General features: G+C 47.4%; 1 protein-coding gene across 4 annotated transcripts in view; it reads left to right on the top strand.

Annotated features, from left to right (window-relative positions):
• The first annotated feature begins 2,388 nt into the window (after positions 1-2,388).
• Positions 2,389-13,461, top strand: part of BIRC6 (baculoviral IAP repeat containing 6) — a 2,208,279-nt gene continuing 2,197,206 nt past the window's right edge. For 3 of the 4 annotated variants that reach the window (XM_078648748.1, XM_078648749.1, XM_078648751.1), the window contains exon 1: positions 2,389-2,905. In XM_078648748.1, coding sequence (XP_078504874.1) covers positions 2,539-2,905 — 367 coding nt within the window. In that variant the 5' untranslated portion in view covers positions 2,389-2,538. The remainder of the gene's footprint in view (positions 2,906-13,461) is intronic. The other variant, XM_078648750.1, reaches the window with a different exon arrangement.

Below are 13,461 nucleotides of genomic sequence, written 5' to 3' on the forward strand. Positions count from 1 at the left end.
ACACCTGTACCAAGAGACGAACTAAGTACTAGAATGATGTTACAGCAACATCTCAATGACTTTAGGACTATAGATCTGGACTCAGATTAGCATGAGGACAGATTAATTGCCTATGTAAGGGCAAAAGGAGGGTTTGTGGTTCTGAAACTTCTGGACTCGTGTAATTATTCTGGACTCGAGAATTAAACTTCGTCGAAGTATGACGAATTTGGTATCAAAAAAACGAGAATAACGAGCACACCATGTACAAATATTTTCAGCATGTTCGAGTGACGATTTCACCTCGAAATCGTCATTTGCGTTCTAAACCCATGGCTTCCATTTATGTGTTGCCCTTTACATAGGCCTTAATCCAGCTGAATTCAATTCCACAAGGACACATACTCCTTAATCGACTTTCCTATGACCTGTGCAAGTTGGAACCATTGCCCCAGGCCGAACTCGTTAGGTCAGTTCCCCTCCCAGTGGCCGAACAAGATAGCATCAAGGCTCAACAAGCCATAAAACCATTTCAGCGCGCACACCTGCCGTATCTTGATCTCATCTGTCTCTCCTCTTTTTGCTTCACTTACTTTATGGTGGGGAGGTGCCTTTTTTATTGGGGGTCCACCGATATCTGATGAAATGTTGGGCCTTGCCGGCTGATTTGTTGTGGGCAGCACGACGTGAAATATGTACATGTCATCATGACTCTGCTTTTTCTTTTGTAACAAAGAATTGTAAATGATATACTACAAATTCGAAAAATGTTTGCCTGAAGCTGAATATTCTGTATAAAGAGAGAAGCCTGACTTTGTAAATTCGAGCAGTCTCCTGAGAATATACTTCCCCGTGTGTTGTACTTCTAGGGCACTTGTTACCTTGGTTGCAGCCAATAAAATCGATCCTTGACTTCACCTAGAAGACTCTGAGTTTCTGTGGTCTGAATCAGGAAGAACCCGAGGTCTCTGGGTGTACCCTGACACCGCTGGGTTACCGGTTCTGTGCCGGTTCTTAAAAACCCAGTACCTCAGAGTGTGAGCTCCGTGGGTGTCACAGATTGCCAGGCTGCATTGCTGACGCAGAAGTTGCCAGCAGTAAAAGTACAAAAAAACTAGAAAACATTTTTTATGTTACAATCTTTTTTTAATCAGGTTTTTCAGTTGTATAGAATGTCGTCTTCGTTTGTATAAAGGTAACAAAAATGCTTAACACTTTTTATGATAACTTTTCAACATAATGCACAGCAGCCGCAATGCTCCACTACATAGCCAAAAGTTCTGGCTAAACACATAAGGTCCCAAAGGCCTATTGGCTATGCCAATGCTTGTTATTATTTGTCAGTATTCTTGTTCTCATTATCATTATACCATTGTGTTATTACTTATTTGTTCTTTTGAAAAATTCAATAAAAACTATTTGAGATAAAAAAAATCCCATTCCTCTAAGGGTTTCACCTATCAGGGACTAGTTTTGCGTGAGTCGGAAGTATGCACTGCCAGTGACCTGTGTCCTGCGTGCCAGTGCAGAGCATTTTTGTCAGGCTTTCTCTGCCTGTCATAGCGATTTCTCTGTGATCCTGACAGGTAATGAAAAACAATTTACCTGTAGTTCTGATATCGATCCTGCAGCAGCACACTTGCAAGTCCCATACATGTCAATAGACTCGAAGCAGGCCACAACAGAAGTCAGTGGGAGAAATGCATTCTCCCTACAATTATTTTTTTTATCTTCCACTTCCCTCTTCAAAAATGTTGTAATGTTACATATGTTTAAGATTCAGGCTCAATAGCAACTGCCGGGATGAAATCAAGGAGATCAAACCTTAGTAGAAACGTCTATGATAACGGAATTCTGCTTTCCGAGTCAGCATATATAGGTACGTCATATAACCCGAATGACGATTCTTTTTTAACAATAATATTAGTAATGTGCGGTCATAGAAGCAGAAGAAAACTAAAATGGAAATTGAGTTGTTTTCACGGAGAAATAAGGCAGCCATCTTGAAATTATAATTACTTCCTTCAAAAAAGAACGTAAGAAATAACAGTTGGTAGAAACAGGCTAAACAGATTAAGACATTTTGTCTTGAAATAATGAAAAAGTAGAGGTTTTGATTTTACTAGATCCTTTCTAAAATATTATTATTTTCGACACTATAAACTGAAAAATTGCCACGTTCGTTGAAACAAAACATGACATTTAATTTTTCTATTTCATGTTATTCGATTTACCACTTCAGCTCTTGTCTTACAACTCCAAAACACATACTTGTCCAACATGGCACTCAAATTGAACAACCACCCATAAGGATACCTTACGACGCCGCGTGCCTCAGACTCCACCTCCATCTTCTGACAGCAACACTGACGTAGTCGGATAACAAAGCAAAGCAGAGGTTTGACAGGTCCTTCTACTGAGTACATGCCGAGCCACAAGAGGCGTGCCTTCTCGCGAGGAAGCAGGGCTAGTACTGAGCGTAACTGAGCGTAACCAAGCGGCTTCCTTCTGCGTCACTTCCCATTCGCCCAAGTGTTGGTGGCGGCTTCCTGGACCCGGATGGTGACTGGCGGCGGTAGTGCTGCAGCGGCGGTAGCGGCTACCACTGCCCCGCGCGGCCCCCGCGAGCCGGGAGCGCACAAGCACCGCGGGCCAGGCCGAGGTCGCCCCAGCAGTGCTGCGGGGAGGATGGCTGCTGTCGGGGGTCCTGGGGGCTCGGGAGGAGCCTCAGAAGGTGGTGGCGGCGGAGGGGGACAAGCAACCTTGTTGGTGCGGGACGGCTGCCTACGCTGCGACGAAGAAGGGCTGTACAGCTTGAGCTACCACCCGGCACTCAACGCCATCCTAGCCGTCACCAGCCGGGGCAGCGTCAAAGTCATCGACGGCACCTCGGGAGCCTTGCTGCAGCAGGCCACGGGCCTGAGTGGTGAGTTGGGGTTACTGGGGGGACCAATATCTGGCGGGTTATGTCTCCATAACCACTCAACCTGCCTTTCCCCCTTGTTAGATTCTGGTGGAAGGGGGTTCTGCCTCTTATGGTGGTCAAGCAGGGAGTCTCTCTCGCCCACCTCGCCCCTTCCCTCCTCCAACTCACCCCGATCTGTTAGTATCATGTTACCCGTCAGACACCTTGGGGACGTTGACAGCATCACTTGACAGACTCCTTTCCCCGACAGGATCGGTGTGTTGGAGCTGTCAATCCCTGTAATACGAGTGAAGTTGGGGACTGGATTTTGTGTTGCTGCACCTGTGACTTTTCATCCCATCAGTATCACATTTGCTCAGAAGTGGACTTGGGACACTTTGTTACCGCCCAACAAATCTCATGCATATGCTGTTATTCGAGGACCTGAGTATCTGTCCGGTGGATTATATGAACTTTTTATGTACACATAACCCACTCCATCGGGCTAAGTAAACACGAGAACACACATTTCCCTTACACATGGTGCTGCTTCGTCGACAAGGGAACCTGCTGCTTGGTTTTTGCGTCCACTTCCTAGTTGCTTATCTTGCTCGATAGATCAGCAGATTGACTAACATTTTAGTTTCAACTTGTATTGTTTTTGGGTGACCTTGCTGATGGTCAACTGATTGGTACCTTTTTTTTTTGAACAACAAATTTTATTTAGTGTTTAACACCCAGTGGCTGACCCCCCCCAGTAATCGTCATATAGACATATGACGAAATGTAGATTCAAAAGATACAGAAGAGGTCCTCACCAGAGGATCTACGAAACATTCGATCTAACATCCCACCCCTCCCCCCCAACCCTGCACCACACTTCCCACATGGAACAATAAATACATATACAATCACAAAACTATGTCCACTGCCAATTAGCACATTAGATTGGGGAGTCATTGATGGTTAGCCTTTCAATAGGGTCTGGATTCGCTGACTGTGAAAGGATGGATAAGTCAATACCCTGGTATTTAGCCCACTTGGTCCAAATCTTCCCATATTTCTGCAGGCAACCCAGTGCCTGAAACACTGCCACTTCAGCCGACATACATTTATCTAGAGCTGTTTTCCAAGCCACCACCCCGGGGGCAGAGGAAGCCTTCCAATGCTGCACAATGTCGCTCTTGGCTAAGGGGAGACCTAGTAATAGAATGTGCCTCTTATATCTGTTTCCCCCGATGTCTGCCATGCCATGAAGAAGTATTAGTCGAGAATCCTCCAGGAGGTCCCAGCATAACACCCGCCCCAGACAGGACAACACCCCGACCGAAAGTGTTGTAGTGCAGTGCAGCTCCAGACTGTGTGGAGGAAGGACCCGTCGTCAGAATTACAACGGAGGCAGTGGTACCCGTTTTTTATATTGGAAAAGTGGACTCTATCAAGTGCATTCCTTTCACTGTTATTATATAACATGGGGTACCACAGGGCTCGGCGATCAGCCCAATTCTTTTCAACATCTATCTGCGCCCTCTATTCCCCATTATTAAATCCTTTGGGGTAGTCCTGGTCACCTATACAGATGATACCCAACTGGTGTTCTCTCTAGAGGGGAAACAAGCGGTAACTATGGACACCTTTCTGGAGTGCATGTGCCAGACTGCTGGTTGTCTTAGGAAAAACTCCCTACAGTTTAATGGGAGAAAACAGAGGTGGTGTACTGCCCTGCCACCAGAGTGTCTCGCCATCTATCGGTAGGGTTCAAACTTACCCCAGTGGATGAGCCCTTGATTCCGGCTAAAGTGGTGCGTAATTTGGGGGTGATGGTGGATGAAAATCTTCAAATGGTCTCCCAAGCTAATAAAACAGCTAGCGTTTGTTTCAATTTGCTGCGTATGTTACGGAAGGTCCTCCCGTTACTCCCAAAGGCTACTCGATCTCTCGTAGTGAGGAGTGTAATCCTGAGTAGGCTGGACTACTGAAACTCCCTGTATCTGGGGGCACCACAATATGTTATGCAGGGGTTGCAAAGAGTCCAGTCCATGGCAGCAAAGCTGGTGCTTGACAGACAGCGCAGGTCTTCCACGACTGTGGCTCTGAGAGACCTTCATTGGCTCCCTATCCAAGACCAAATCTGTTTTAAGTTTCTCTGCATTGTATACAAAGCAGCACACGGTCAGGGCCCTGTCCCCTTGCAGGAGATGTTCACCTGGTACAGCCCTGGGAGGCTGCTCTGCTCCTCAAATGCAAATCTGATAACAACCACTAGATTTAATAGATCTCGGATGGGGGGGGGGGGGCAGAGCTTTTGGTGTGGCTGCCTCGCATGCATGGAATGAGTTACCTCTAGATCTCAGACAGGCCACTCCCTGACTTGTTTCAGGAAGAGCCTGGAAACGTGGCTATTTCCCAAAGGCGGTCTTTAGACTGTCTTATTGACAATTGATTCTGTTGTGTGGTGTCTACCCGATAATCCAAGCGCCAGGATACCCGAAGGGTGGCAGTCGCGCTATACAAGTGCTTAATTCAATTCAATTCAATTTTCAATATATGCTTAATTCTTTTGTGAGTGGTTAATTCCCAAAGCAAATTTAGTTGTAATGCGAGTGTTCGGCGTTGTTCCATGAAGTTATTGAAGGCCTAGTTAGAGCTTGTGCTTATTGTTCCTTGAGAGTATTGAAGTTATATTAAGAGCTTGTTTTTTTTTTGTTTTCTAATGGAAGCTTGCTTGAAGCCTTAAATGCACTCTAAAATGTCAGTCAGCAAGTGCCATGCTCCAACTTTAAAATCCTTTTCAGTTTATGGTTGGAGAACCGCAGTTTGAAACTCAGTCTCAGTGTTGAGTAAAGCACCCTTGCGACATCATTAACTAGAAACCTACCACTTATATAACCAATTGATTTGAATCTCCTTTCGAAGTATTGACTAGACAGGGGGCATGCATTGTTTCTGCGAGACATTTTGTTTACATTCAGTGGGCTTATAATCCGACCTTTGTTTACCATTGATTGGCTTCTTTGTCACTCATTTGCCTGTCCCTATATGGTGAGCGCTTGCAGGCGTCCCTTTTTAGGTTTTGCCTGCAAAAACGATTGCATTTAAACATAAAAAAAAAAAAAAAACCTTAAAAGGGGTTTAGAGCCCGGTCACTACTTATCTACTTACCAGTGGCTGCCCCCCCCACATTGGGTCTTATTTCCTTGCTTCCTATTGGTCAGCAGCTACTCCAGCTTCCTCCTACCCTTCGGATTCTTCGTCCATCCTATTGAGCTTGGACCAAGTACTGCTTCCGGTGGCCAGTGTCCTTTCACTGGCCAGCAGTTACTCATTTTTAATATTTTTTTATCTACTTTTGCACATGCCCTGAGTGCATCAGTGCATGTGTCTGCAGTCTCTTTCAGCCCTGCACTCCTCCTGGTCTCCAACTCTGCGTTGTTTTGATTCACGCCGATCCTTCTCCTGCTGTCTATTGCATTTTGACCCAAGCTCAACAGCGGCCCCCTTCGCCCCTATTTCCTCTTCAAAATCTGTCTGTCCTCTCACCTTGATTACTATCTGCTTTCCATTTCATCCGTCTCTCCCCGCTGCCTCACTGCTTCCTCCATCCTGCCCTCCTACACTCCTCACTACTCAGTCAGGCTCTTTTTCATCCTTGTGCCTTTCTCCCAGCCCTCCTTCTCGATATTGTTGTTGTGATCTTCTTTGGTTAATTTGCTGCTGCAAGACTCATTTGCTATTTCTTGTTTCCGTCAGAGAGCATCATAGCCCATTTTTTGCTCTCTATGGTTATGCTGATTTTCTAGAATTTTTTCCAAGTTGCTTCTGACTTTGTTTTCTACGGTTTATTGCAAATAGCTGCTTGATGGTGAGCTTGTTGATTTTCTATTTGTGCCTCGCAGTGAGTCTTCACCACTGGCTTGTCTCTGTTTGTTTTATTTTCCCTTTTTTCAGAGCTTTTATTTTTTTTACCAAACTTACCTTCGACAATCTCTTGCTACTGACCTTGCTGTTTTTTCTATTCTTCACCCAAATGGTATCCTTCAGTATCCTCTTGCCGTGGGCTTGTGTCTTCCAATGTTTACTTCCAATAGCCTGTGTTCGATTTTGTGTCCTGTGCTTCTTTAAATGGCTTCATGGCACTAGCCTGGGCATGAGTGTACAGCCATAGACATATGCAGCATTTCGTTTTTAGTTACACTTTGAAACATACATATGTATGTATATCAGCAGCTGTTGTTAAACATGAGCTCCTGCTGCTTCTGAGAATGTTAAAAACGTTGATCTTGCCAATAGATGTCGCATAGGCGGAACCTTTTGGGTTTGCCAATGCTTATTATTTTGGTCTGCTTAACCCTCCCATGGAGCAAGGCCCGAATACTTGTCCTTTCACTGCTTCTCCTGTGGGAGTTACTTTTTTCTTTATCTATAAACCTTCCTTGCAAGTGCACGTCTCGCCTGTGTACTGAGTTTAATCTTTTTAGGTCGAGCATTTGAGACCTCTTGTATATACTTATATGTGTATGTACTATGTGGTCTTTGGAGATCAGTCCTAGGACTTGTCTGTTCTGTCTGTTTTCTGTTCAACTGCCTCTATTTAGCTGTCTTGATAGAAAACGACTAGCAGAGGTCAGTAAAATACCAGAATTACTCTCTGCTAAGTGACTTTCTTTTTAGGTTTCGCCTCGTCGAAAGCTGCGCACCGCGCAGCTTTTCGGCGCAGGCGAAATCTAATGTTTACAGTATGTGGCTTGGGAATCCGCCCTCTGTTCCATTGGCTAGCTCCATAAATGGAGGCTAGCCATTGGAACAGAGATCTGTCCGTCAATTGCGGAGCAGATTCGGGGGCGTTCCGGCCATTTTTACTCATCCTGCCCCTTTGACAACTTCATTGCGGTGGTGGGCGGTTCCTATTTTTTTTTTTTGGGGAAGGTTTGTTTTGGTCATTGCAGGCTGACCGCCGCCGGAAGAAGTCCTGGTGAGTGCTTTTTCTTGCCGTTCCCGTCCCCCCTCCTGCTGTCCGTGCCTTTCCCGCCCCCCTCCCGCTGTCCGTGCCTTTCCCGTCCCCCCTCCCTCGTCGTGAATGAGGCCAGGCTCTTTCTCTCTTGTGAGGCAGTCGTTTTCCCTCCTCGTGAAAGAGTATACCCTATATTCCTCGGCATCGGCGCCAGTGAGGGGACCTTCTTTTCCGGTGTGAATGACCATGACCTCGTTCCTCCTGCTTCCGTGATGGTGCCTTCTTTCTCTTCGTTTGAATGAGCATGCTCTCTTTACACTCGCGACAATTAGGGTACCATCCATCTACGTTTGTAGGCGCAGCCCTCCTTCCCTCCGCGACAGTTAGGTAGCCGAGCCTTCCCTCTATGTAATTGAATAACTCTTTTTATCTCCGTGCCAATGAGGGAACTTTCATACACTCCATGTGAATGAAAGCCTGTTTTCCGTTCGCCTCAAGTGTGCCTTATTTCCCTTCCTATGGATGATTTCCTTCACGTCATGTGCAATGATGGCTGGACTCTCAAATCTCTCGTTGTATGCGGCTGCACTTTATCCTGTATTTCTCTCGTATGGTATGTGTGCTAAAGCTCCACTGTTTCGTGAATCACGTAGGGCATGTGTATAGGTGCTACACATATAGCCAAGGCTCTTTCAATGCGCTATATGTCCGTGTTGGAAGACATCTCTTCTTTTTCATTTCTATGGTCTCTCCCTCATCATGTAAGAAGCGTGTTCTCTTGTTCGTTTAATATGTGGATGCATGCTCTCTCCTTTCTTCACTCTGTGACTGTGCCTTTCCCGCCCCCCTCCCGCTGTCCGTGCTTTCCTGCGGGAGATCCACGTTAGCAGCAGAGGCGCTGCAACAGTCACTGGCTGCTTGATCTCCATCAATAGAAGGCATTTGGGCATAAGGTCAGCTTAGTTGATCAATGCAGGGATCGTCTGTGTTGTGGCTGATTTGGGGTAGACTGGATTTGTGCTTTCTTTGGATCTTTTCAGGGATTGCAAGTGTCGTGCTGTTGCTGGTGAATGAGTTTGTCACGGGGGTGAGGGGGGGTGAGTACCCCCCGAGGTGTAAAGCCCACCTTGAGTATTGGGGGGCATTGGTTCCAACAAATGGTATTCTTAACCTACAGCATCCATACTTCCTGGATAGTCACACTGACTCATTGCTCGATGGCAGAGGTTTCCAGAGATGAGCGTGAATCACGGGCACTGATGTGCTCTTGAACACATTAGGGGCTGCGCTGGCCACGAGTCCAGCTGACTTGCATTACCTTTCCTGTGAATTAAGGGTGTCGAGCGCGGTTCTGGCGGTGTCCATTTCTGTCCGATCACTATGCAGTGAACTCTCAACCCTTAATCTGGCAGACGCGAGCTACGCCCTGTTGCCTTCCGGTGCATGCGGATGCTGTGCTTCACGAGTGGCAGTAGGTCAGCAGCATAGTGGTTATAAGATGGAAGGCACTAATCATGGGCGCTGCGTGTGCAGTTTATTCTACTGTCCGGGCAAAGCACACACTGATCCTTCTTCAGTGCCTGGGACTGTATGTCGTGTACTTTCTGTGAGTTCTGGGTGTCCCTGTGCAGCATGTATAGATTGTACTGGTGTTTCAGTTCTGGGTACTCGGACGCAGCCTATGCAGGTTGTTCTTCGGGTCTGGAGTTCAGGTTACAGATTGTACAGGTCCTCTGTGTTTTGCGGACTATCGGTGTCTGCATGCAGGTTGTTCTGCTGTACGTGTGTTCTGGGTATTCAGGCACAGCATGTACAGGTTCTTCTGGTGTGAGTGGACTTGGTACCCCGACCTAGCATGTGTTGGTTGCCCTGCTGCCTGGGTGTGTCTGGACGTAGCATATGCATTTTTATGTCTGCTGTGCTGACACCATCACCACGTTTAAGTCGTTCTATTGCATATATGCTTTGTGGTGGTTCTGCTGTCTTGACTTTTGTGTCGAGGTGCATTGGTTGCAGTTTATTGTACTGTATTTTTTGTTCTTGGTGTCTGGGTGGAATATATGTAGCTTGTTCTGGGTGTCTGGGAGCAGCTTGTGAATGTTGTTATTCAGCCCTCCAGTTCTGGATGGCTGGGTACAGTATGCACAGGTTGTTATGCTTTCCTAGAGTCCTGGTTGTCCGTGTGCACCATGGGCAGTTTGTTCCGCTGTCTTGAGTTCTGGGTGTCCAGGTGCAACATGTGCAGGTTGCTCTGCTGTGTGCAGTTTCGGGTGTTGGGAGCAACGTGTGGAAGTTATGGGTGTGTGGGAGCAGGTTGTGGTGCCTGACGACTGGACCTCGAGGAGTGCACAACATGTGCAGTTCGTTCTGCATTTGGGTTCGTGGTGTACACGCACAACATGTGAAGGTAGTTCAGTCCTCAAGTTGTGGGTGTTTGGAAGCCGTATGCGCTGTTTGTTGCAGCCCAGAAGTTCTGGGTTTTCAAAAGGAATATGCTCAGTTTATTCTGCTTTCTGAGCTCTGGTAGGTCACCGATATGATTAACTTGAAGTTTACACTTAAATCATGCACCTCATAATTTACCCATAGAGAGGTCACTGACCTCATTCCTCGTTGGATCCCATTAACATCCTAATTACTCTAGGACCTCAATAGCTGGATGATCTCATTAATCGCATAGCTCCCCGACTCACAATATACCTACAAAGCTCAAGGACATCATAATTAATCGGCGACTCCTGTAGATCTAACAGTTAGCCTAAGATGACTTTAAGGCGTATCATGATCACTATTACGCTGTAGTTCGGTACAGATCATAAATAAATTGCAGATAGATTCCTTAGCTGCTGATCATCATCACTGGTGACCTGCACCTTTTCTACAGGTCACACTGAACTGACCTGTAAATTCTGTGCAGCTCACAGATCGGGATTAGCTCGCGAACTCTGTGTTTTACAGGTCACAATCTGTGACTTCTGGACAGCTCACTTTCCATTTCGCAGTGGACTGGATCCTTCAGTGCGATTCACAGATCACAATTAACCTGTGACGCGCCTTAAATCAACAGCTGCCGTAGAAGATTCGCCTGTAATTTCTTGTGGAGCATGACTAGAAGAAGCAGAACTCCCCCAGAGTACTAGTAAGTGCCATGTGGATAAGCACATGGTCCTAAGGTGACCTCAATGGGTCTCATCAGCACCCCTTTGAAGTAGCTGACCCTTGTCACACCACCAGCAGCTGCGTGCCTTGCACATAACATGCATAAACATTCCTCTTGTGTGCAGGAGGATGCCCTGGGACACATAGTTGTTTTTAGGTTGAGCCTACTAGACTGCACTTGCGCAGTCTGTTGTAACGCACATTGTGTGCTTGGCAAGAATGCACAGAGGCTTGAAGCCCAACCCTTGCTTACGACTGGTTGGCTTTCCAGCCACTTATTAGCTTGCTTCTTAATAGTCACATCTGTCAGTCTTGTGTTTGTTCCTCACATGGAGCATTGTTTGTTTACTATGTCTGTTGATTGGCTGGCTTCGGTGCTGCCTCTGTTTGCTTTTTAAGTGCAGGTTATTTCTTTTTGGTTAGGCACTCCATGGGAGTGCATATATTTTTTTTCTCCATTTGTCTCCTTTTTAGGTTTCGCCTGTGCTTCCCTGCCCCCTGGCTGTGCTTGCTTCCCTGCCCGTGCTTGCTTCCCTGCCCCCTGGCTGTGCTTGCTCCCCTGGTTCCCCTGCCACCTGGCTGTGCTTGCTTCCCTGCCCCCTCGCTGTGCTTGCTTCCCTGCCCCCTCGCTGTGCTTGCTTCCCTGCCCCCTCGCTGTGCTTGCTTCCCTGCCCCCTCGCTGTGCTTGCTTCCCTGCCCCCTCGCTGTGCTTGCTTCCCTGCCCCCTCGCTGTGCTTGCTTCCCTGCCCCCTCGCTGTGCTTGCTTCCCTGCCCCCTCGCTGTGCTTGCTTCCCTGCCCCCTCGCTGTGCTTGCTTCCCTGCCCCCTCGCTGTGCTTGCTTCCCTGCCCCCTCGCTGTGCTTGCTCTCCTCAGTGTGTGTGTGGCTCTGGGTGTGTGTGTGTGTGGCTCTGGGTGTGTGTGTGTGGCTCTGGGTGTGTGCGTGTGTGTGTGTGGCTCTGGGTGTGTGTGCGTGTGTGTGTGTGACTCTGGGTGTGTGTGCGTGTGTGTGTGTGGCTCTGGGTGTGTGTGTGTGGCTCTGGGTGTGTGTGTGTATGTGGCTCTGTGTGTGTGTGTGGCTCTGTTTGTGTGGCTGTGTGTGTGTGGCTCTGTTTGTGTGGCTGTGTGTGTGTGGCTCTGTGTGTGTGTGGCTCTGTGTGTGTGTGGCTCTGTGTGTGTGTGGCTCTGTGTGTGTGTGTGGCTCTGTGTGTGTGTGGCTCTGTGTGTGTGTGGCTCTGTGTGTGTGTGGCTCTGTGTGTGTGTGGCCCTGTGTGTGTGTGGCCCTGTGTGTGTGTGGCCCTGTGTGTGTGTGGCCCTGTGTGTGTGTGGCCCTGTGTGTGTGTGGCCCTGTGTGTGTGTGGCCCTGTGTGTGTGTGTCCCTGTGTGTGTGTGTCCCTGTGTGTGTGTGGCCCTGTGTGTGTGTGTGTGTGGCCCTGTGTGTGTGTGGGTCTGTGTGTGTGTGGGTCTGTGTGTGTGTGGGTCTGTGTGTGTGTGTGTGGCCCTGTGTGTGTGTGTGTGGCCCTGTGTGTGTGTGTGTGGCCCTGTGTGTGTGTGTGGCCCTGTGTGTGTGTGTGGCCCTGTGTGTGTGTGGGTCTGTGTGTGTGTGGGTCTGTGTGTGTGTGGCTCTGTGTGGCTCTGTGGCTCTGTGTGTGTGTGTGGCTCTGTGTGTGTGTGTGGCTCTGTGTGTGTGTGTGGCTCTGTGTGTGTGTGTGGCTCTGTGTGTGTGTGTGTGGCTCTGTGTGTGTGTGTGTGTGTGTGGCTCTGTGTATGTGTGTGGCTCTGTGTGTGTGGCTCTGTGTGTGTGTGTGGCTCTGTGTGTGTGTGTGGCTCTGTGTGTGTGGGGGGCTCTGTGTGTGTGGGGGGCTCTGTTGGTGTGTGTGGGTCTGTTGGTGTGTGTGGGTCTGTGTGTGTGTGTGGATCTGTGTGTTTTTGTGTGGCATTTGCCAGAGATTAAACTATTAGCATTGTAAATGACAATGCCATTTATTTATCTGTTTTCAAAACCAACACATAAATACAAACTTTGTCATTTACAATGACAATAGCTCAACCTTTTCAAAAGGCGAAACCATTGCATTGTAAATGCTTGTTTTTCTTTTTCTGGCAACTGCCACTATTAGAAATGGTCTTCCACAAGCACCCGTAGACAATAATATTTTTGTCAAATCACAGTTTGGTGCTTACTTTCCCTCCACATTAAAGAACAGTAAATGTTTCTGCACCCAGGCTAATGTGCTGCATAGCTAAATGCATATAAGGCCCCAAAGGTGATACCGATTGCATTGCAAATGCTTGTTTTCGTTATTGCCCATTTATTTTATGAGTTCGAATTTCTTTTTTTCTTCCTATTGCTTTGTTACGTTGGTAGTTTATGCTAATGGTTAGGCATACATTTATTCTGTGTGTTCTCCCTTCCACACTTCTTTCTTGCTTGACCCAGTCGCTTATACGCTTTTCTGGATTCTGATCT

This window comes from Lissotriton helveticus, chromosome 6 (genome assembly GCF_964261635.1).
Source record: "Lissotriton helveticus chromosome 6, aLisHel1.1, whole genome shotgun sequence".
Lineage (NCBI taxonomy): Eukaryota > Metazoa > Chordata > Amphibia > Caudata > Salamandridae > Lissotriton > Lissotriton helveticus.